Below are 24,961 nucleotides of genomic sequence, written 5' to 3' on the forward strand. Positions count from 1 at the left end.
GACGAACAAATCACGTATAAGGTAACAGGTCTCGGATTTCGGCGCGAAATTCACTCATTCATTCGGATAAATGGGGTTTTGGGATTATAACTGATGTCAGTTCGTGAAGAAAACCCAAAATCTAATTTCTAACCATAATCATCAACTGTAAATCGTGATTCTGATTCCTCTCACAGGTTTATAACCCTCATTTGGTCCTAGCTATTAGGTGGACACTCTCAAGATCAGTCTGACTTCGCTCAAAGGTCGTTCATAAATTATAATCTAACCGAAAAACCTTCCACTTAAATTTTAAATTAATTTAATAAAACATTGTTTTAAATTTCTTCACCAATCTTAACATATATTCATGAATATCCTTTTAACAGATATGTGGAAAATAACTTGTAATACGTTTGATAGGATTTCGATCAACCGATAACATATCAATCCAATGTTGAGTTGTTCTCTCAGTCACAACACTTTGATCGAAGTTCTCAGATTGTTTATCGCTATCATCTTCATCATGATTGTTTGTATCTTCCTTTGGCAGAGTATCTGGAAGTTTTTGATTCTGTAATTCATTTTGACATGGTATAGAATTACTTATTGGGACTGTTTCAGTTTCCTATAACAGAAAGGAAGTGTTTCAATTAGGGTTTTGACTTCAGTTCATTGGTCACACACGTTGGCTTTAAATTATTTTCTTACATATAAATTACGTAAAAAAAAACCAAAATATAATATTTAAAGGCACTGATGCATGTCAGAAACGATACAGTGACCGGTACTAATGAGTTTAAACCTGTTAGGAGAGGTGTCAGTTATATGACTTCGTGACTAATGCTTCTTTAGTCTCAAAGTTTTAACCTTGTAATGTTTTAGCAAATCGCTACCAAACGGTAAACCGATTGGCTCATCAGAAGATAACAACATATGATGAAAGTAAAATTCAAATAATCTAAAGCAACATAAAAACACAAAACTGTCCAGAAATTTCAGTAGTAATGGGACAAAGTAAAATTTAGCTGAGAATTCTTTTTCTATAATGATATCGTTTTTAAGTTATTACTGGGAACAGTCAGCTATACCATGTTTGGTAACGTCCATATGGGAATAACAACTCACATGGCCCAATAAAATGTAAGTTACATTGAACGTATTCCCAGTGTTTTTTTAAAAATCTCTAACTACATCTCGGAATACTCTCCTTCATGGTTCATGATAAACATCTTACAGCGCAATTTTTAAGATAACTTGATTGTTTCTAGTCACTTGGAAATCCAGGAAGTAACTTCATTTTATCTGTGCAGTTTATTCAAACATCATACATAATATGGATCTTAAAGGTTACTAAGACTGAAAAAACAATCATTATCCATAAGTTATACCTGAAAATTTGTATTCAAAGTAAATTTTATAATTCTACTGAACTGGTCTTTCTCATTTTATATTCTTAATTATTTCGCTTTATGTTCACATTGATTTCATCTATTTATAGTCAGTAATGGGTTGTGGCGATTGTTGAATTTCATTGAAATCGTTAACCGACCTAAGTTGAAGTTAGAAATCAAAAACCTTTGGTTCCGACTCAGTAGTCTAGAGGTTCAGTGTTGTCGAGGGGGTTGGTGGGTGCACATTGATGAGGGATCTTGTGCTAGGACGAAACGCCCGTCTAGTGTTTTCAGGTCCCTAATGGTAGTCTAACTTGGATCGGTTCATGACAGGAAGGCCTGAGTCAGTAACAACACATGTGAATCACTTAAGAAAATGAACAACTGCGACTAAAGCAAATATTCAACTACCTGGCTGAATAATCAGTGACATCATTTTAAAGTACAGTATGATTGACGGAATATGCACTGTAATAGTCGTACATCTTTTGAGCATATAGCTGTCTTTAATAAGCAGTGCATGAAATAAATACCATGAGAAGCTGTTTTATGTACTGTGTTCTAGATAACTCAGTCGGAAATATTATTGTTTCACTAAATGGTTTTATGAATAATAACTAAATTTATGCTAATCCTAAGTTCAATTTTTAGGTAGATAGCATTCAGATAGCATTCTCTTATTAAAACATTTGGAAGATAAGTCGATCAAAAGTATCTGGAAACATTCAAACTACATCATTATTACTTTCTAAATTCAAATAAAATAGATGTATCCGTGTTATAGTTTTGTCTGAGGTAAATCACGTGACTACAGATACTCTTGTTTAATCATTTCCTTAAGAATCACATATCGATGACTAGAAGTGGTACTGATAGAAATATATACCCAAGGATGAAGTCATTTATGTATAATTCATAAGATATATGTCTGTTTTCTTTCACTAGCTACCCAGCGTAGGTTGTCTGAATACATTAATTTAGTATACAGAATTTATATGTTATATAGTTGGAAGTATTCGATAGGTAGACATCATCCTATTGATTCGTGTTAGCTGATACTTGTGAAGCATTTTTGCAATCTTTAGGGAAGTGATGCTCCCTATCAGTTCGGATTTAATTCAACGGGCTTCACAATCTAAGATGTTACAACTGAGCTGTATGAACCTAACTGAGATATTTATAATTGAATAATCAATGAGTAGTGATCACTGTCATATTTGTTTGGTCTTTTAATGTTGATCAAATTATATCAATCACGAATTTATAGAAAATCAATAGTCGAAGCATTCAGATAAACGGTGTATTTATAATAATGAGTTAGAAGTTAAAAGTAGACATATTATCTTGGTAATGTCAGTTTCTGGTATACACTTCTGTAGTTATCCTTATCTGACATCTTTAATAGGACATTTAAAGAGGGAGTACACATGCTATAGTAAAACCGAATGTTTGATGAATGCCATTACATCTATTGAATAAGTTTTGAATTCAATCTTTGGATTTTCAAACTCCAAAAAACGTCATTCATTTACAAAAGTAGCATTATAAGTTGTAGATATATAACTTTCTAAAAGATTGTAATATAATTTTGTCAATAAGAAATAAGATAAAATTGCGTTTAATTGTCTGATCCCATAGAAACGTTATATTATTTGTACAAATACCCACTAAACAGTATGTAGATATTCGTTGTGAATCACTAGGTTGACTTTTATAAATAAAACGAAAATTCTAGTCAATGGTTAAGATCATGAGTCAGTTGAAGCTAAACTACCATGGAAAACCTGGAAGTACTGGACGGCCGTTTCGTCCTATTGTGGGACTCCTCAGCAGTGCGCATCCACTCATGATCTTAACCATTGAGATTACTGCAGTCTCCACAAAACCCATCTGATATTAATCAACATATGCTCACTAGGGACTGGCTTCACGAGGTATATCCTGGAGTTCTAGTGTGAAGTAGTGACCAGTGGAGTTCAACCAGGTCTGTTATGAGATAGTAACTCACTGAAGACACTAATGGATGTGTCACTCAATTTCGTGGATTAGTTGAAGTTAGACATTAACACTGTTAAATGCCGGCCGGCTCATCGGTCTAGTGGTTAAGTGCTCGCGCGCGAAACCAGTAGATCCTGGGTTCGAATATCGCGGGGGGCAAGGTCATGGATGCACACTGCTGAGGAGTCCCGAAATAGGACGAAACGGCCGTCCAGTGCTTCCAGGTTTTCCATGATGGTCTAGCTTCAACTGACTCATGATCTTAACCACTGAAATTACTACAATCTCCACAAAACCCATCTGATAAAAATTCTAGTTATTTATTTTAACCAAACTATTTAATGTTAATACTTGTTATAAACCAGCAATTGATTCGATGTACAATTGAATTAATTGAAATGACAATCTAATTGAGAGAATGGATCTATCAACACTAACTGATGAAATTTAATTTCTTTTTTTAAAAAAAAGGAAAATTAACTAATTATCGGATTGAATAAATAAACTTTTACTCCTATGCAAAATCTTTCAGCGAACAAAAAAGGATCATAAGTTATTCAACAATTAAGAAATCAATAATCCTTTATTAAAATTTTAGTCATATAATATCCAGACACTTAAACGTCCAATATTAATACAATGAGAAGTATTGTCTATTGATTAGTTCTCTAATTAGTTCCGGTAAACAGATCTGAATTTAGGAAATAATTTAAAATGGTAAAATATTGTATGAAAGTTTATGTTTGATCTGTGATTTTCCTGGTAATTATTGTTCTTTAATAATTGGATTCATGAGTCAATTGAAGCTAGTCCTATTTTGGGACTCCTCAGCAGTGTGAATCCACGATCCCGACTCGCGAGGCTTGAACACAGGACCTACCAGTCTCGCGTGCGAGCACTTAACCTCTAGACCACTGGGCTGATCGGCATCCAATGGTGTTAGTGTCTAACTTCAACTAATCCATGAAATTGAGTGACACATCCATTAGTGTCTTCAGTGAGCTACTATCTCATAACAGACACGGTTGAACTCCATTGGTCACTGCTTCTCACTAGAACTCCAGGAAATACCTCTTGGGGACCGTCACTAGTGAATATATGATGATCATAATCTGTTATAAGATGAGCAAATTATCATAGATCTGTAGTTCTGTCTGTTGGGGGAGTTCCGGAAAACTCCTCGAAAAAAGCCAACGAATGCTCTGAACACGCTGAGAAGTATCTTATCCAACCAACTTTCACTAGAAGTTTTTGCCAGAAACATCCAGAAAGTGAAAAGTCACATGCTGAGTTTCTGATTGGATGATTACTCATATTGCTACTATGTTTAGTAGCGTTCTAGAATTTTACGGAAAACCAGGGCCATCTGAAATACTATAAAAACCCTAGATTTTCTGTACATAAATGAACCTTTGCGTAAAACTTTCCTTCCATATGTCGTGCCTTTTCTTTCGTGTTCAAATCACTGTGTAGATTTAGCCTGAGGGTTACTAGAAGAGCTTAAGAACAGAATTAACGTTCAATTAGAAGACTTGTCACTATCTTATCAATCTAAAATGATAGCTAAATTGTTTAATGTCACATTGTACTAGGACAAAATCTCAAAATATTCACGTTCATTAAATATATCAATGTTTATTGTCATATACATTGAATTTAACCCAGACTAGATGAAATCAGTAGTTTACTCAGGTCATGTTCAATCACATGTCCATTATGAATAAAAAAATAGTCACAAGAGCTGTCTGGCTCAAGTATATAAGTATACAAATACAGGCAACGGTCAGCTATCACAGTCAAGGTAGTCACTTTAACTAACTGAAAAGTCATAAAAAGCTTTTATTAGTATTAGTATATAGCCTTGTTTTTAATTCACTTCTTACTTTACACTTGTTTGTTATGATTAAGGTAAGGTTAATGTATAGAGACAGGAATAAGTGGTACTGATCGAATAAGTAGATGTACAATTTTACTTTACAAAAAATAACAAATGCCTATCTAACATCACAGACTTCACTGTCGTTTCTAAATGATCATTCATACAAAGCTTTATGGCTGAAATTTATCACTGAAAATTAACGCTACTAGAATTCTTTGGTTATCTTTTGATATAAGTTGATATGCTTATAAAAATATTATATAATCACCACGATACAACCAAAAGTCATCAACAAAACTAACTTTTGACAATAGGCATATAAAATTCTTACATCAAGGTTCTATTGGTCACTTTTTAAATGTTAAGCTATTTTTTCTTATATTTTAAACTAATCATTTAGTTTTCAATTATAAAGCATAATGGTGGATGTGTCGCTCAATTTCGTGAATTAGTTGAAGTTAGACATTAACACCATTGGATGCCGGTTAGCTCAGTGGTCTAGAAGTTAAGCGTTCACGCGCGAGACTGATAGGTTCTGTGTTCGAACCTCGCGAGCCGGGATCGTGGATGCACACTGCTGAGGAGTCCCATACTAGGACGAAACGGTCAGTCAGTGCTTCCAACTTTTCCATGATGGTCTTCCTTCAATCGGCTCATGGTCTTAACAACTGGAACTTAATTATATATATAATTTACAATAGTGAAATAGTACTCATCGAATAGATACGTTACGTAATAATCATATAATGACATCGATTATAAACTAACATGGAGTAATTGGAAGAAGGAGGATTATAATTATTAAAATAATTATTCAAAAATAAAGCAGTTGCTACGTTGTGTAGTATATAGAAAAAGGAACTAACAAAATATTTTGATGAATGTTCAGTAGTTATAGAAGTTATGTAAGGATCAAAAGGCGAATATAAACAATAAGTAAAATACAAAAAGTGGAAGAAATATGCTAAAAGTTTATCAAAGTTCTGCTACAAACTCCCCTATACTGATGGCCAAGGTAGAGAGAATGGTTGTAAAAACTCTACAAATCTCTATGTGGTTTTATTTATCTATGATAAGCAACTAAATATATTCCTAATATTATATGAGTTTACCTGATCTAGTGAGAGAGAAAGAGAAAAATCAACTTAGTTGAACGGGATATTATAGACATACGTGAATATAGACATTCACTCTTATGTTATTAATCTTTGTTTACAAACTTACTAGCCTAGTCGACAAGCAATGTAAAATGCGATTGATTTTTTGAGTTAATAACTATGTAAAACCCTAGAACTTCGATTCACTGTAGAGTGATATTCATAGATTGTTGATGGATCTCAAACGAAAAAACTAAAACTATTTGGTTTTCAATGAGTTGATCAACAGGACTCTACATTTTTAACATCAATCCACTCACGATATTACACAGCCATCATCCATTGTGAATGGCTATATTTGTTTTATCTCTGACATGGCTGAACATCTACACAGTGCCTGCTGGATTTCAATGCTTATATAACCAAAGTCAATGTGGATAATGTGGATTTATTTATTATTCATAAAGACGAATGACTGAACTATAATTTCTGGATAAAATATATCCTATATGATTTTTGCTCGAGATTCTTTAATGCGTATGGCTACAGGGTATTCTTGAATTATAGCTCATATCGGTTCGTAGTGAAATCTCTATTCTTAATTATTAACCTTGTCAACTAGTCGTTACTGTTGACTTTAATTCCTAATCCTATTTCTAATCTAATAAAAAGTTGATATCTAATTAGATCACTTTGGGAATCATTGAAAGATTACTCATAAATTTTAGTCTCATCCGACGAGTTCTAAATGATTGTTTATCAATCATAAGTGATATTTGTTAAAAGTGTCTAGAATTATTGAGCGACTCTACTAGACAAACAATATTACTAAAGAATACTTACTTTAACCGATTGATTACATGTTTAATTATAAATTGAACAGAAGTAAACTATACTACTGAAACAATCTGTTTAAAAAAATGTTGGTTTTTTGGGTAATTTTTTAAAGTAATGATAAGAAACCAATCGTATCTTATAAAGAGTTTAGTAAAACCTACCAATATTTAGTTGCTAAGACATTTAAACTTAATAAACATTGCAACAATAAAAAATAGGGATAAACTAAAGAGATTCTTAAAATAACCATAAGAAAGTGATGAATTTTTCATGAAAAAAAATATTAGAAAATAGACAGAATTAAAAATGTGCGTAATATTTAAACATTTTTCAAGGTAACTTAAAAGTTTTGGAAATCTGAATACAGTAAATTATCCGATTAAGTACTGATTATCTTGGTTGTAAAGCATCCCTTCACTCTAACCTTAACTTCTGACTCTAATCCCTAGACCAAACCCCTAACCCTAAATGTCTTTTGGTTTATTATGATTAAGAATTCACTTGTCTTGAAACTAACCTAATTTTATATTATAAATTAACGTACAACCAGACATGTGTTTTCTGATCGGCTGAAAATTCGTTTAAGTTTATCAGTAAGGTTCACTTACTTACTTACGTACTCCTGTTACCCCTCGTGGTGGAGCATAGGCCTCCCACCAGGATTTCAATTTAATTTGTTTATTATGAATAGAGATGATTTTTAGCAAGGTTGTTTGCTTCGAGATGGGGTTGTTGACCTCATGTTCAACCCCCCTCGTTTGTGTGGGCTTGAGACCGACAGTAAACCCAGAAGAGCTACAGGCGGAGTTTGCTAATAATACAAATTTAACTATAGCTCACAACATATGTAAACCATATAAGCTGTTTCTTCAACATACGAACGAATTGTGATGTTGATTATCAACCCAGAAGAAGACGCTTAAACCAGTTCACGTTACGAAATGTTGGAATAATTTGATTTGCGTCGGTAAACTTTTTATGAATTTAGTATCATGTGAAAGCGTAAGCAGACTATTTAGTAGATGTCTATTGGTTATTCTCATTATTTTATCACATAAACAAATCAATTCAAACTTTTTAGCGCCTTTGATTATACTACTTAAATCAACTGCATAATTCGTGAGGTAATGATGAGCAGCTACTTTCGAAAAAATCAATCATGCTGTCCATACTATTATTATCAATCTTATTATTGTCATTATTATTATTATTTCCATTTGTATTTGGACTAGAGACAGTATCAATGTATTAATTTTGAAAAATGTATTTCCATGATGATTATTAAAAGAGAACCCCACTCTTTTTTAACATTAATGTTGAGAGAGTAAAACGATAAGCTAATTTGTAAGTTCTCCTTAAATTGTAACCTCATGTGTTGGTCTCTGGAGTGGCTTTAGTGGTAATGATCTTTGTAATTTTATTTACTTTTGTTTTAGTCGTCAGTTTCATTGTTACTGCTTCTTTCTTGTTTACCTTTTCGTCCTCCCCTGGTTTTTGTCCTCCTGAACTTAATTCTGTCTCTTTTTATATCTATTGATTTTATCCCACTGATTTTACAGGAAGATAAGCATCTCGGTTTTTTATTTTCTCTTTAATATACATGACGGTGTTATTTTACAAGAAATTGTGTCTCGCGGTTGTTACTTAGACGGAAATGTTATACTATTTTTTAAGTTAAACCAGACAACAATCTGTTTAAAAAAATCGAATCATTTGCCTTGTTGTAAATTTTGTTATCGTACGAAATGAACTTGTAAGTTTTGTTTATATATATATATATATATATATATATATATATATATATATAATGAAGACTTTGACATCTGACATCAATCACGGAACACAATAGACAGTTTGCATGCAGATGGACAATTCGGACTTCACAGATGACCTAGCCCTTCTATTCCATACACAGCAAGAAATGCAGTTCAGAACAACCAATATAGCAGCAGCCTCTGCATCAGTAGGCCTCAACATACACAAAGGGAAAAGCAAGATTCTCGAATACAACACGAAGAACACCAACCCAGTCTCAATTTATGGAGAAACTCTGGAATATGTGGAATCTTTCACGTACGTGGACGGCATCATCGGTGTACAAGAAGGATTTGATGTAGCGATATGAGGATGGGGATTGGCAAAGTAATGGCCGCGTTCCTATAGTTGAAGAATATGTAAAATTCAAATTACCTGCCAACCAATATGAAAGCCACAATCTTCAACAAGAACGTCGAGACAGTTCTACTGTACGGATCTGAAACTTGGAGAACTACCGCAACCATCACCAAAACTATGCAGATATTTCTACCGAAGTTACTCAATGTCTATTGGTCTGATACCTTCAGCAACAGCTTACTGTGGGAGGGATCAAACCAGCTTTCAACTGGAGAGGAAATTAGGGGAAGATGATGGAAGTGGATAGGAAATATTCAGCCTTTAGTAATAAGGATAAGAGGTCTATCAACCTATATATTGTGGAAATCATTGAACTGAGTCACGAGGCGAGTGCTAACTTGGAATCATGAAGGGAAACAGAAAAGAGAAAGGCAGACGAACATACTACGTCGAGAAATGGAGGCAGACACGAAAAGGATGAATAGTAACGGGAAACAACTGGAAAGAATCGCCCAAGACAGAGTCGGATATAGAATGGTGTTGGGCGTCCTATGCTTCTCTACGAGTGGTAACAGGCGTAAGTGAGTAATAAGGCTGCCAAGTTTTCGATGACAGTCTAGCTTATATAGACTTGATATTTCAACTGTGAAAATATCATTTTATAATCATTTTGATTCCATGTTATTATTACGTAATCTTTCGACTCTATTTGTCTTTTTAATCAAGTTCAGTCCGTGATGTAAACTATACAAAACAACAATTTCCATAACCCAACTTTGATAAGAATAGTTCTCCTTAACCATACTCATATGGATCCTATTAATTAGTGATATACAGTATATATATATATATATATAGTATGAAATTGGATGGGTGGGTCGTATGATAGTTTGAATAGCCATTTAATGTATTAACTGACTGAAATTGGAAATATAGGCCAGTGAAATCTGTATCACCGTCCACATTCGGTGTTTAACCGTTGAGAAAGTGATTCTTTTCATAATAAAAGATTCATAACATGTACTTTCATTAAAATAACTGCATATCGATAGAAACAAATATAAGTTTACCTTCTCATTACAATTAATTGTATTGTCATCATTCGTATTAGAAATTGATGATTTTTTATTGGTGACCATGTTAACACTTGGCTTGACTGTATAAATGGATCTACGTCTTGTTCCCAATTCACTTGAAAAACTACCCTTCAGTCGTCTAGCTATCATTTTATCTGGATAAGTAGATTCTATAACCTAAAAATATAAACATAAAAAGGTTACTGTAGCATGTATGTATATATTGATTATTTGAACACAATACAAAATTCAGTAAATTCCAGTAAATTATGAACAAATAAAAGAAAATGGTAGGAGTATTTACAGCACAACATCTAACAACCTTGACAACCGTAAAAAACATTCCCAGAGCTAACAAATATTTATCAAAAACGACTATCAATCAAGGTCCGTTCAGAGAAAAATGAAGCTGAAACTGTAGTCTGTGAAGCTTACTACAGTTCCTAAAAAAACTCCCTTCATGAACATTGCATTTAAGGGAAATATGGCTGCAAGACTTTTGTGAAATGGTCCAACGAAATCTTTGAGGAAGACTTTTTAGGCAATTTGGATCGGCATTTTTTTTTAGCCGCCCTATCATTTGTGAGTGTATCAACGATAAAATTCCACATTGAGCCACAATAATGTGTATTTACAAGTTGCTCTTGTAGAGCAGGTTACATTGGATGTATAAAGCAAACGCTTTTTAAACGCGATTTCTAATGTTATCCTGTGTGATTTTTGGAAGGTGTATGTAAAACAATCAATAGTTCAATATTGGAATATCTTGGTAATTTTTGTCACACTGCTCCACCAGCCATATTCCAATAGAATTATCTATACAGTTGAACGATTTGATGAAAAAGGAAGAAACTATGAGTTTAATCAGAGTCCCAATTTACCTTTACGACTGTTTCAATTAGCTTTGGTGTGGCAGGTCTGTCAGGAATAACTTCTATAACTGCGTCATCCCCGTAATTTAATTCACAACTCTTTTCCTTCTGAAGTATCTTCTTTTCTTTAACTGCCTCATCAGTTGCTTTTTTCTTGTCTCGACTAAGCATTCGTCTATGTACAAAATAGAAATATTAACCAATAATTATAAAACCAAATAACACTTGGTAATTCAGTAAATTTTGAACAAAGATCATTTCATCAAAACGTACTAGCCGTTTGAAGTCATTTATAGAATAAATAGAAATCTATCTAAGACAGTGAGTTACCACCCCTTTAAAATCGCAAAATCGTTCAACATACATTTACAGAAGCCAGAACTATCCGTACAAAAACATGCAGAGACATCTTCACCCGATTCTCTTTTCATGTTCGTTACTTCTAGTTTCCTCATTCCATTCCCTCTACCTCCGCTTCTTTACTGACTTGTTTATGTTTCCATGTCCTATCTGATTACAATTACTTTCACTATCTTATATTACACAACTGTTTTTCAAAATTATATATCTTTATCTGACTCATGTGACTTTCTCGATAAATATTCCTAGTCTTAAGAATTATATTATCAGTTTCTCAGGAAAAATAACATTCTTTATTATTTTATTTATTACCATCATCTGTTGCTATGCTTAATAGATTTTTCTCCGGACGAAGAATAAGTGGATGGCAACTGCTAGGATCTATTTATGAACTGTTATTATATGTATCTTTATTGTGTATCTGTTAGGTAACTATATTATATATACAGATGGACAGTGATTAGCGGTGGAATATAGGACGCACGTTTCGTCCTATTTGGGACGTGTCAGCCGGCTGTACCTGCATCTCAGAGTTGATGTTCACTCTGAGACTCAAACCCAGTGCCGTTCACTTCAAACACTATTGCGTTAGTCACTGAGCTACTGAGTCCTGTATTGGGCTCAAGCCCAGAGTGAACATCAACTCTGAAATGCAGGTAAATCCAGCTAACGAGTTCCAAATAGGACGAAACGTGCGTCCTAGATCCCACTGCTAGCCACTATCTATCTTTGCTTATAAAGCTTGTGACTTAAGGCTATATCGAGGCAATTCACACAGGATGCACATCTGCCAACAAGAGACTGATCAATTGCAGTCTTAAACAACAATGGGAGGATTCAGTTAAAACGATACCAAGTGAATTTCTATTATATGTATATTCATATTCCTTTTATTATACGCTTTCATTTGATCTATTGACTAGTGTTATTATTCCCAATTTATTTGTTACAGTAACTCACACTTACGTCCACTTTCAGCCTGATCTTGTATAATTGTTATTTTCTATTTTATGGTGTGATGCGGTCTAATTTGCTTCTATATAAACTGCGTATTTTTGATATACATGATTCATATCAAAGAGGCTGATATTGGCGTGCTGAAGTTAAACAGGAAGGGCCAGGAGAGAAAAATCATTAAGAACTCAGAGTTGAATCTAGGCTACTCATACTAGTTAATGCGTCATTGATTTTGGTCATATAAGTCAGTGTTTCTAATGACGATTTAGTCATGATATAAGGAAATAACATCTTATTAATAAACTGATTACTGATTATCATTGTGAAAGAAATACATATTTGTCAAAATGGTATTTCTCTCTCCAATAAATACAAGCTTACTGTGATCGTTTCTTCAATAATTCATGTGCTTGTGGATAATTTTTCATTATTTCTTCAAAATCTTGTTTTGATAAACTAAACAACGTTGAAAAACCTTTTGATCTTACATCAGCTGTTCTTCTATTCTTACCGGATAAAGCTAACAAACTAAAGAAAGGAAAAAGAAAGAATAAAAACGATACATAGAAAAGTCAGTAATAAAAATTGCTTTTTTTGGTGTTGAGAAAAAGCAAATCAACATTAAAGTAAGTTAATAATATATGTTCTTCTGATCGACTAGTTAGATCATATTTGTTATTTAGAGAATAGGGCATTGTTTATATTAGCCAGCATTGATTAATGGTAATAGTTCGTAATAATTGATGCAAAAGAATATTTTTAACTATAGAATGTTTATATTATTTATCAGGTAATAAGTGAATGTAAAATTGTGTTTTTTTTCAATTTTTAGTTTCATTGTATTCTCTGAACTGGATGGTTTAACTGTAAAGCATCTATTGTCTTTCTGTATAAAATCATCAGTAACTCTTTCATGTAGAAGTGAGTTTTCTGATTATTCCATAAAGATTAAGTATTTTGAGGTTTGTGTGTGCGTAGGTGTTTCATAGTGATATATATATATATATATATATATATATATATATATATATATATATATATATATATATACCGATATGTGATTCTAGGCTGACTTAAACACCATAATTCTAGAAACCCTCGGCATTCTTGAATACTTCTCGATTTAGCATTTTGACATTTTCTCAGTCGATTTTCTGTTCATAGTTGTCTGTATAAATTGATATATGAAATATAATATTGCCTTCTTACTGGTAGCCTGTGTTCGTGTGTGCACAAGTTAAAATGATGTCCACTATACAACGTATTTTTACATTAAAGATGAGCTAAGTGCCAATTTTTTTAACCAACTTTAATGATTATTCTGATATAATATTACTGATTGGCTAAGAATGAAATAACCTAGATTTTTATTGATTAAACAATCGGCTACTTTAGTTAGTTTCGATAATGTAATGAGAAGATGAAGTTTATCAGAATTATGTGATATATATGTGCAATAGATTTCGATCAATCTGATCGTACATAATATACTTGTTAAAACATTTTTATATGAAAAATAGAGGTCAACTAGACAGGTTAAAGGTAAGCCGTTAGATTTGAAGTAGATCTAATAAACATCTAGCTGTATTATTTGATTATTTTCCGATTAATCTTCATTAACAATAACATATGACATAATACTTACTAATATTAAAACTGATAAACTTAACATCAGATTAGTGATGGCGTTGTGTATTTTTAGTAGCAAGGTTTCTTTGGAAAGTTATAATCGGCTATGAGAAAATAAAGGGCATCTTATATTTGAATATCTCAGCAACTTTATCAAAATGTGTTATAGAAGTAGACTGACCATATTAAAATCATTCTCAAAAATCCGATAACAGATCCCCATATCATATATGAAAAACGCTTCGAAAATCGTAACGAAAATAGTGAAATGTTTTGGAATTATTGTTGCTCATAAGGTAATACAGTCATTTATTCCCTTTTAGGCTGATCAAATAACCTAACAGTCAAGGGAGATAGATCTAATACCACTTACAAAATAAATTAAACCAACTCTAAGAGGTGTCGTAGTAGATAAAATAGAAGTTTTTTACATCTTGATATTCAGGAATGTAGATTAGTAGCTAAAAGAGACGATATATCATCACTTACATCAATGTACAGAAATAATTAGAAACAGAAATTTGACTGACAAAATTTCAGAATGCTATATAGTTTTCAGATTCTTCTACTTAGATCTATCTGTATTCATTATTTACATTAACATAGATCTGTTTTATTAACCTTCTGGAAGTAAAACAATTACATGGTAAAAAATCAACCTAGCTGTTCAATATACTAGAGTATAAAAGTATACGGACATAACAAAACCTTCAAAGGCACCTAATCACAGAAAAGTTCTTTAGAATGAAATATTTTGATACCAGCTCATCTTTATCTAAAGTTTCCATCGACGATGTTATCCAGAAAGACAATAAAATCTGTGTAACTAAACGTGTATGGGTAACTGGTTGGTGAATAAAGACTAATACTGGTCTATTTTAAAGAATGAGTACCGAGCGATATGCCAATTTCATGAAAGGATCTAATAGTATGTAGTGCTGAATTAAAACTCATTAATAATCCTAACCAGGAAATCTGAAAATCTTCGATTTTATCTATTTTGTGTGTCAAGTTGTTTAATGGTAAAATATGGAAATCATACATTTAATACATCCTTTGCAAATCTTTGTATTGTCCTTCACATACTTTATTATTCCTCTAATTCTATTGATAATTCGAATTCTCACCGATTTCCTTCCTGTCCTCTTTATTTTAATTTTCTGCTATCAGGCATTCCTCTTCCGATTGGTGCTACATATTACCTATATCTGTCATCATACGTAGCATACACCACATTACTATTGTATTAACATATTATCGCAATATACTTGAGAGTGTGGAAAATATTTTAAACATCCATTATATCAGTATTAGTGTTAAAGAGGGATAATACAAATACAGTTAAACTGACAGGTTATTAATTTTCATGAAGAGGAATGGATTTTAAGGTTTACGGAAAAGAATAATCGTAAATTACTTGCGTTGTTAACATACTCATTAACTGTACTTTCAAAGAATGAAAATATCAATATGCTCAGTAAATGACATACCTTATTTCACCGAATACACTGCCTTCTTTAAGTGTAACAAATACAATGGAATTATTAGGGCCGCCAACAACTTCAACTGCACCACTTTTTACAATATACATTTCTTTACCGACTTCACCCTAAAGTAGGTAGATGTTTAACAAATAGCTTCATTTACAGAATAAAAATAGTTTGGTCAGTAATCTCTATATATTCCTACTATTTCCAGCAGATAAAAATGATTTATTAGAATTAAAATGTCAGAGAATAGAGCCATATTTTAACAGTTATATTCATGAGTCAATCTAAGCTAGACCATCATGGAAAAACTGGAAGCACTGGACAACTGTTTCGTCCTATTGTGGGATTTCTCGGCAATGCGTATCCACGGTCCCGACTCGCGACATTCGAACCCAGGACCTATCAGTCTATCGCATGAGAACTCAAACTCTACACCACTGAGCCGGTCGGCATCCAACGGTGTTAATGTCTAACTTCAACTAATCCAAGAAATCGAGCGACAAATCCATCACTGTCATCACTGAGTTACTATCTCACAACCGACCCGGTTATTAATAAATGTATACATAGATGTACTTATAATTCAGTTTACCAAGTGCTTTATATTCACTTAGTGTTGTTTGCTTGTATCTTCTGATTGAAGAAATACGTGGAAGAATTAGCAACGACGGCAGAAAAAGCTGCTAGAGAAGGAAATATAAAACAGCTCTACGATACAACGAAGAAACTATCAGGGAAATACAGTAAACCAGAGAGGCCGGTCAAAGACAAAGAAGGCAAGCCAATCACTGAAATTCAACAACAGCGAAACAGATGGGTAGAATACTTCGAGGAACTCCTGAATAGGCCGGCTCCAATTAATCCACCGAACATCGAAGCAGCACACACAGATCTTCCTATAGATGTCAACCCACCAACGACGGAAGAAATTAGAATGGCCGTCAGACAAATCAAGAACGGGAAAGCAGCAGGACCCGACAACATACCAGCTGAAGCACTGAAATCAGACGTCAAAGTAACCACAAGCATGCTTTACCCTCTATTCAAAAAGATTTGGGAGGAGGAACAAGTGCCAATGGACTGGAAAGAAGGACACCTCATCAAAATTCCAAAGAAAGGAGATCTGAGCAAATGTGAAAACTACAGAGGCATTACACTACTGTCAATACCAGGGAAAGTCTTCAACAGAGTGTTGCTGAACCGGATGAAGGATGCAGTAGATGCCCAACTTCGAGATCAACAAGCTGGATTCCGAAAGGATCGGTCGTGCACAGACCAAATTGCAACACTACGGATCATCGTCGAACAATCAGTTGAGTGGAACTCGTCACTATACATCAACTTCATTGATTATGAGAAGGCATTCGACAGTGTAGATAGGAGGACATTATGGAAACTTCTTCGACACTACGGAGTTCCTGAGAAGATTGTCAATATTATCCGGAACTCATACGACGGACTACAGTGCAAAGTAGTGCATGGAGGACAGCTGACAGATGCATTCCAAGTAAGGACCGGAGTCAGACAAGGCTGTTTACTCTCTCCCTTCCTCTTTCTTCTGGTGGTCGACTGGATTATGAAGACCTCGACATCTGAAGGAAAACACGGAATACAATGGACAGCTCAGAACCAATTAGACGATCTGGACTTCGCAGATGACCTAGCCCTCCTATCACGTACACGTGAACAGATTCAGATAAAGACAGCCAATGTAGCAGCAGTCTCTGCATCAGTAGGCCTCAGCATACACAAAGGGAAAACCAAGGTCCTCAAATTCAAAGCGGAGAACAGCAATCCAATCACCCTTGATGGCGAAACTCTGGAAGATGTAGAATCCTTCACATATCTGGGAAGCATCGTCGATAGACATGGAGGTTCAGATGCAGACGTAAAGGCGAGGATTGGCAAAGCAAGGGCCGCATTCCTACAATTGAAGAACATATGGAACTCAAAACAACTTTCAACCAATATCAAAGTGAGAATCTTCAATACGAACGTCAAGGCAATTCTACTGTATGGAGCTGAAACTTGGAGAACTACAACAACCACAATCAAGAAAGTACAAGTATTTATAAATAGCTGTCTACGCAAGATACTCAACATCCATTGGCCGGATACCATCAGCAATAGCCTTGTGTGGGAGAGAACAAACCAACTTCCAGCTGAAGAGGAAATTAGGAAAAGACGATGGAAATGGATAGGACATACATTACGCAAATCGTCAAACTGCATCACGAGGCAAGCTCTAACTTGGAATCCTGAAGGGAAGCGGAAAAGAGGAAGGCCAAAGAACACATTACGTCGGATAATAGAAGCAGATATGAAAAGGATGAATTACAACTGGAAGGAGCTGGAAAGGATTGCCCAGGACAGGGTTGGATGGAGAATGCTGGTGAGCGACCTATGCTCCTTCACGAGGAGTAACAGGTGTAAGTAAGTAAGTAAGTAAGTCTGATTGTTGTTTAGGGCTGAAATTGATCAGTCTCTTGTTAGCATATGTGCATCTTTTGTGGATTGACTCGATATTGCCCTAATTCACAAGCTTTATCAGCAAAAATGGATAGTGGTTAGCAGTGGATTCCAGAACGCGCATTTCGTTCTATCTGGGACTCGTTAGCTGGATATACCTGTTTTTATATCCGATATTGGGTCCAAAAACAAAGCCGAATATATATCAAATTTTCATTTCGAAGTGATATTGTAAAAGTTACACGTTCAATTTTAAAGCAAATATTATGAATACGTTTATTTGTTGATAATATATCACTGATATTTAGACGAAGAACAAATATCTATACAATACTTTACAGCTCTAAGTAGTATTTTGGTCAATGTGGTATAGGTTTGTGAAGAGTTATTTACCAGATGTATGTGTATTCGGTATTTCATCTGTTACAAACAGCTTCGCATGATTTTAGGAATAGTGAATATATCTTTGTTCGGACTATTGGAATGACTGAATAGAAAGCTTATCGACAATTAATAAGATACAGTAAAGCCGATTGATAAGTGCTCAAGAGACTGAATTATTGACATAAATTCACAAATGAATAGAAACTTGAAGATAATACGGCTCAATAGATTATGTTTTTTAACTTTGAAAAAGTAAGGTGGTCTATATACACAACATTAGTACAAAACTAAATATGATCAGATGACATATGAGTCTAAGAGACATAGATTTTATGGTTGATTTACTTGTTAATGAATTAAGACGTGAATATCAATCTTGACTCATGTATGTCGCATCGTGTCTGAATACTTCTAACTGATATTTATACTTGTAATTGGTTTCAGGGACGAAATTGTAAACAGGTAGACTTTATTGAATCTTTTTTCAAGATTATCTTTAAAGGTAGTCATTTTTACCGACCGAAAAGTGCATTCGGTTCCTCTTGTTTGACATTCAAGACATGCTTAGAACACGAATATCCTCAATTAGTCTTCTCCTGTGCTAAAACGAAATGGCCATCCAGTGCTTCCAGGTTTTCAATAGTGGTCCAGCTTCAATCGACTCATGAATTCAACTACAGACTTCAATTGTTGTATTAAAAAATTATTATTTGTAGTATGTATATTGTTAGTCAGAACAGAAATTTTAGCGAAAGCATAGTTTAGAGAAGCACTTAAAATAAGCGCGACAAATTTCCAGGTAGTTTCTAGCCAATCAGAAAGCTGCGTTCGTAGGCAGATAATTTATGGAAAAGAAAACATTATTTCAAAGTCCAAACAGATTTTTCTTAAATAGTAGTCTTTTACAAGTTACTTTACCTGTAAACCCTAAAAATGACATCAAAACTCTTCCTAATAGATATAGTTTGTCCGTATTCTCGGATCCTTAAATGGACCTAAACAGATTTTGAAGAGTTACCCCATTGTTCCTAGTTGAAGTTAGGATTATGAGTTTTGAGTTTTCATCACAAACTGACGTAAGCTATGGACAAATGAATTGCACTTACAAATACAAAAGACGGTATCCGATTAGTTCATCAATGAAATGTAACACCACTAAGTTTGGGCTAATTTCAGAATTAAAGGTTATGAATTTGTGACAGTGTAGATTTACCTGTTATTTACAATCATAATAAACATAATTAAGAATTTGGTAAGTTTAACACTATATTTTTCACTCTGTGGCTACAAAAAATCAACTATCACTATCATTTTACACATTTAGAATAAAGGGTCTTAGTACTGATCGGTACACATGATATCTGAATTTCTCGCAAAAACCTGAAATTCGTGCTTTCGATTCTGATCGGCTCATTAATAAAGTTTACTTTTATCTACATTTCATAATGAATTTAAATTCAACTTTGAAGATTGTCGTCATTGTTAACTTGTGTTATCTTTCAAAGTTCATGACATTGTTAGGTAAACACGTATCTTATTGATATTAGCTGGTTGTTTCTGATAAAACTCTTATTAAAAAAATTAATTAGATTTTCGAAATAAATATTCTATTTTTTAGTTACAATACAAAACCAGAAGGTTTATACGATACAAAGAAACTACAGATAAACGTTCAATTAAGGGGGGTTTTGTGAAGAATGGTTTAATTCATAGGTTGTAATTGTAACACGATAGTTCTAAAAGTGAAGTTTTTGCCATGAAACCTAAAGGTCTTGGTTTTGATCCGTGGTGGAGTCATGGGTGTGCACTGGTGGCGAGTCTTGTAATAAGACCAAATAGTTGTCCAGCATTATATAGTTATCAACGCAACCTTGACTCAGCTAAATCTTTGACAAATACAACCTACAAATTTTACTAATAACTTCTCGAAGTTCTTACTCTGTTTGTATCTCGATTGTGTAAACCATCGAGGATATTAAGTTATACTCTAGTGATTTGAGAAATATGAAGATATAGTTTTAGGAATTTTTAAAAAATTTGTACAACACGAAACTGCTTGTTCTTTGTTGTGGCAGTAGTGACATGATTTTGTTGAAAGTATTTTCCAGATAGAATAAGAATCATGATGATTTTTTCCGACTATATTGCTTTCGTCATGTCATTTTCAATATATGATGAAACGTATAATAGCCTTGCCCACAAAGAGCTTTGTATATGTTCACATTAGATAAGCCTTTGATTTAGTCAATTTGTCAGATAGTGTTGTTTTGATCCATAATAATTCACCTACATATCTTTTATATATCTTTACGCTAGCGTAGATGAGTATGTATGGTTAAACTTATGTGACAATTTACGCATTTACTTATCTAAACGGTTTAAATGTTGATTATTTGAAGGCTTGACGTCAAATTTGTATGTACATACATGGTTGTCCATTAAGATACAATCACTGATTTATCTTGCACTATGGCACTGCTGAATGTTTGGTTAGAGCTGTTCATTCAAATAAGCTCTTCTGTCTACTTTGTTTCAACTTCAGAAAGGGGAATTATACCAATAACGGTTGCTTCTGCCAATAATATATAAATTACAGAAATAATCGTCAACATAAACGCAACAAACCATAAAATATTCACCATTCATAAGCAATTTACTCATTGAATCCAGATATTCTCTACAAACCCTTTCATCAAAGATAATGTTCACAAGTCATAAATTTTGGATTCCACGAAAAATACTAAATGTTCATAACTTGATCCTCATTGTCTTTGCAGTATTATAGAATCACATTTTAAAAAATTAGTCAGTTTAAATCGGCAGAAGAAACCGACCAGTGTTCAAACTGTTAATATATCCATTTAAAAAAAGGTGAAATACTATCTTTTGGTGAGTAGAGTTAACAATATTTATTCATATTATATATATAGGGAGGTCCCTTTTCTAAATGGAATATATATATATATATATTCTTTACCATACCTTTCGACAAATATAATCTTTGGGCAGAAACACGACAGGTTTCAATCTCAATATCATGTCGTAGATGAGAGCTTTTTCACAATTCTGTAAATTAATTATGATTGGTTAAATGAGGTGGGTAAAATAAAAAAAGATTTTGGTAAAGGAAATCCTCAACACATAAGTAAATGAACTAATGAGCACTGATTATTATTTCTAATTACCAAGTGAAAGAAACTATTTTTCATAAAAAATAAATTATAATAGTGGTGTAATATACAAATTATATGATTACTATTTCAGTTAAGTATTTGTAATTTAAGATGTGGGATAAAATAACATAAAAATTGAAATAGTGGAGATTTATAGCTCAGATGAATGATTTTGATGGAGTTTTGTTCTCTGATCTGGATGGTTTGGTCGTGGGGCTTTCATCGTTCTACTGAACGACATCTTCAGTACAAACTTTAAGTAGAATTGAAGTGTTCCAATTTCTCCATATATGGTTCACAACTTGTCATGTAGACCTCGATCTTGACTGGTTCTTGTTGACCATAAACCTATCATTATTTACTACTTTGTTTTGGTTGTATCTTCCATTGGTTTGATTTTTGTCCCTATGTTTGTCCATGATTTTCCTGATTGGTTGATAAATCGGATCGATTTCAATGTGATTGTTGATTGGCCTGAGTGCCGAGCTTCTAAAAATTTTTTGGTGTTTTTGGGATTTCCTCGATCCAAGATTTGTACATTTTCCTAGTCAAATATGTGTCCGCAGTTGTCCACCTGCATTGATATAAGTTAGGACATGTCATGGCGTTTGACCGCTAACTGATGTTCACGCAGACAAAGATGAAGAGGGCCACCGCTTTGTCCGATATAGTGGTCTATAGGACAAGCTGTGAACCATATGTGGAGAAATTCAAACATTTCAATTCTACCTAATGTTTGTACTGATTATGTCGTTCAGAAGAACGATGAAAGCCCCACGACCAAACGATCCAGCTTCGAGAACAAAACTCCATCAAAAACATAAAAATTACAGCTCTGTATCCAAACAAAGTGAATACAGTACCTACTCATGAATTATCCGGTTTCAGGTAGAATCAATCATTAATCATGTTAGTTTTATGGTGAATTGAAAGATGCGTGATATATGCATCCAAATCGTTTTACACACTTCAATTTATATGATATAAATGACTTTGTTTCGATATGTGAATAATTTATTCAGTATATATCTTATTTCACTATATTTTACTGAATCTATATTACTATTATTATTAGCTTTATTCAATATTATATTTTTGGTACAATATAGAATTCTCAGCACAAAGTATTTCAACAAGTTCCCGTCTCTTATTTCTTGATTGACCCTTGCGATAAATATTGACTGGTCGCCAGTAAGATGTTAGCAGTTCAGGAATAGACGTCTGATTAATGTATATTTTTTTCGATGCATATTGCCAACAACCACAATGTCTCTGATTGGGCTTTTGTGTAAGTTATACAGCGAAATCTTATGCGACCAATAAACATAATTATGTATTAAAACAATCAAGAAAACAGATAACTTATTAGAATATCCAGATGGCAGGAACGGGTAACCCAGATATTCAAGCAGGCCGCCTTGGGGTTTTTACGTACTAAGTATTGTCTAGTCGAAATATTTGGTATAACTGTTACTTAATATTCTCAAATTTTTCTCACTCCACAATGAAAGATTAGTCACCGTTTGAATAACCCAGTGATAATATCTCTGATTATGATAATTTGTAGTGAAAGTTCAAATCTAACAAGCCACATAAAGTCCTCCAAGATTGCAAATAAAACTTGCTAGCGACTACCAACTACAACAGACAACCTTCCAGCCATTTGACATACATTTAATTTAGTATAACTGTGTATGATAGTAGATTTATTGATGAATAATCTGTGTAGTCAAGGTCATGATTCGCTTGTTCAATTTTTAGTAGTTCATAATTGCAATCAACTGAAATAATACTTTTTAAACCAGAACTACACTTTAATATGTAGCACTTATACACTAAGTCAATAGAAAAATCTGAAATGTGTTACGTACAAGATTTTCTTCTTCATAGCCGGAGTAAAACAGCAGCTCCCCTGAAGCTAGTCTTTATTGTCCAACCTGCATTCAATGTGTTTCATTGTTTCCATACACTTTCAGGTTGTATCTTTTTCATTTCTGCAGCAATTTGGATGACTTTCCCTGTCTCCGACATTGTACGAGTATTCCATGTACCTAAATTAATGGTTGCTCTGGTTGTCACAAAGGAACATCAGCCTCGTGACTTCCGAAGGAACTCCGCTTTCACTGTGAAGCGTCATAACTCTTCCAAATGAAGACCTCTTAATTCCCAGGGATACGTACATCATACTCAGGAAACATGGAAAATGTTACAGATAACCTAAAGCTGTATACTTAAACCTTATAATTTCGTATCTATCATATTCATCAATAATATTATCATTACATATTACATTATAAATAATATATACAAAAAGGAAATCTCGATAGTTGAGATCATGAGTCAATTGAAGTTAGACCACCATGGAAAACATGGAAGCATCGAACGGCCGTTTTGTCTTATTGTGAGACTCCTCAGCAATGTGCAAACACGATCACGCCCGCTAGATTCGAACACAGGGCCTATCAGTCTCCCGTGCGAACGCTTAACCATTAGACCACTGAGCCGACCGGCATCCAACGGTATTAATGTTTAACTTCAACTAATCTATGAAATTGAGCGACATATCCACCACCCAGGTTTTCCTTAGTGGTCCAGCTTCAATTGACTCATAGTGTTAACTATTGAAATTCCTACAATCTCCAACAAAACCCCTTCTGATAAAAAGAAAATCTGTTTGCGTGGATTATTTTAACTCACCTGAAATAAAGTCACCTTACTTAAAGTATGAAAATGTACACTAATGGCTAAATCACTTTTCAATTTTATTGGTAAACATTCAAATAATGAATTTTCATCTAATAATAAAATAAATAAACATAAAGTGAATTAATTTAAATAAATTAAGTAAAATGCATTAATCATTAGTTAATGTATATTATAGTTGAAAGATGATAGAATAAATATGAACTGAATCGGAGAAATCAGAAGGGGTTTTGTGGAGATTGTAGTAATTTCAACAGGCGAGATCATGAGTCATTTGAAGCTAGACCACCATGAAAAAGCTGGAAACACTGGACGGCCGTCCCGTCCCATTGTGTGACTCCTCAGCAGTGAGCATCCACGACCCCGAAGCCGGCTCAGTGGTCTAGTTGGTTAAGCGCCTGGTGCGAGACTGATAAGTCCTGGGTTCGAATCCCGCGAGGCGGGGTCGTGGATGCGCACTGCTGAGGAGTCCCACAATAGGACGGGACGGCCGTCCAGTGTTTCCAGGTTTTCCATGGTGGTCTAGTTTCAATTGGCTCATGATTTCAA

The 24,961-nt window shown here is 33.8% G+C and overlaps 1 protein-coding gene across 1 annotated transcript in view; it reads right to left on the reverse strand.

Moving 5' to 3' along the window:
• Positions 1-361: 361 nt before the first annotated feature.
• CNGB3_1 (Cyclic nucleotide-gated cation channel beta-3) overlaps positions 362-24,961 on the reverse strand; it is a gene marked incomplete at both ends in the record, with an annotated part of 47,492 nt that continues 22,892 nt past the window's right edge. Inside the window, 7 exons of the mRNA XM_051218882.1 lie at positions 362-607; positions 10,370-10,552; positions 11,257-11,422; positions 12,946-13,092; positions 15,684-15,802; positions 21,519-21,602; positions 24,407-24,504. Coding sequence (XP_051072630.1) covers positions 362-607; positions 10,370-10,552; positions 11,257-11,422; positions 12,946-13,092; positions 15,684-15,802; positions 21,519-21,602; positions 24,407-24,504 — 1,043 coding nt within the window. The remainder of the gene's footprint in view (positions 608-10,369; positions 10,553-11,256; positions 11,423-12,945; positions 13,093-15,683; positions 15,803-21,518; positions 21,603-24,406; positions 24,505-24,961) is intronic.

Source organism: Schistosoma haematobium, chromosome ZW (assembly GCF_000699445.3).
Source record: "Schistosoma haematobium chromosome ZW, whole genome shotgun sequence".
Taxonomy (NCBI): Eukaryota; Metazoa; Platyhelminthes; class Trematoda; order Strigeidida; family Schistosomatidae; genus Schistosoma; species Schistosoma haematobium.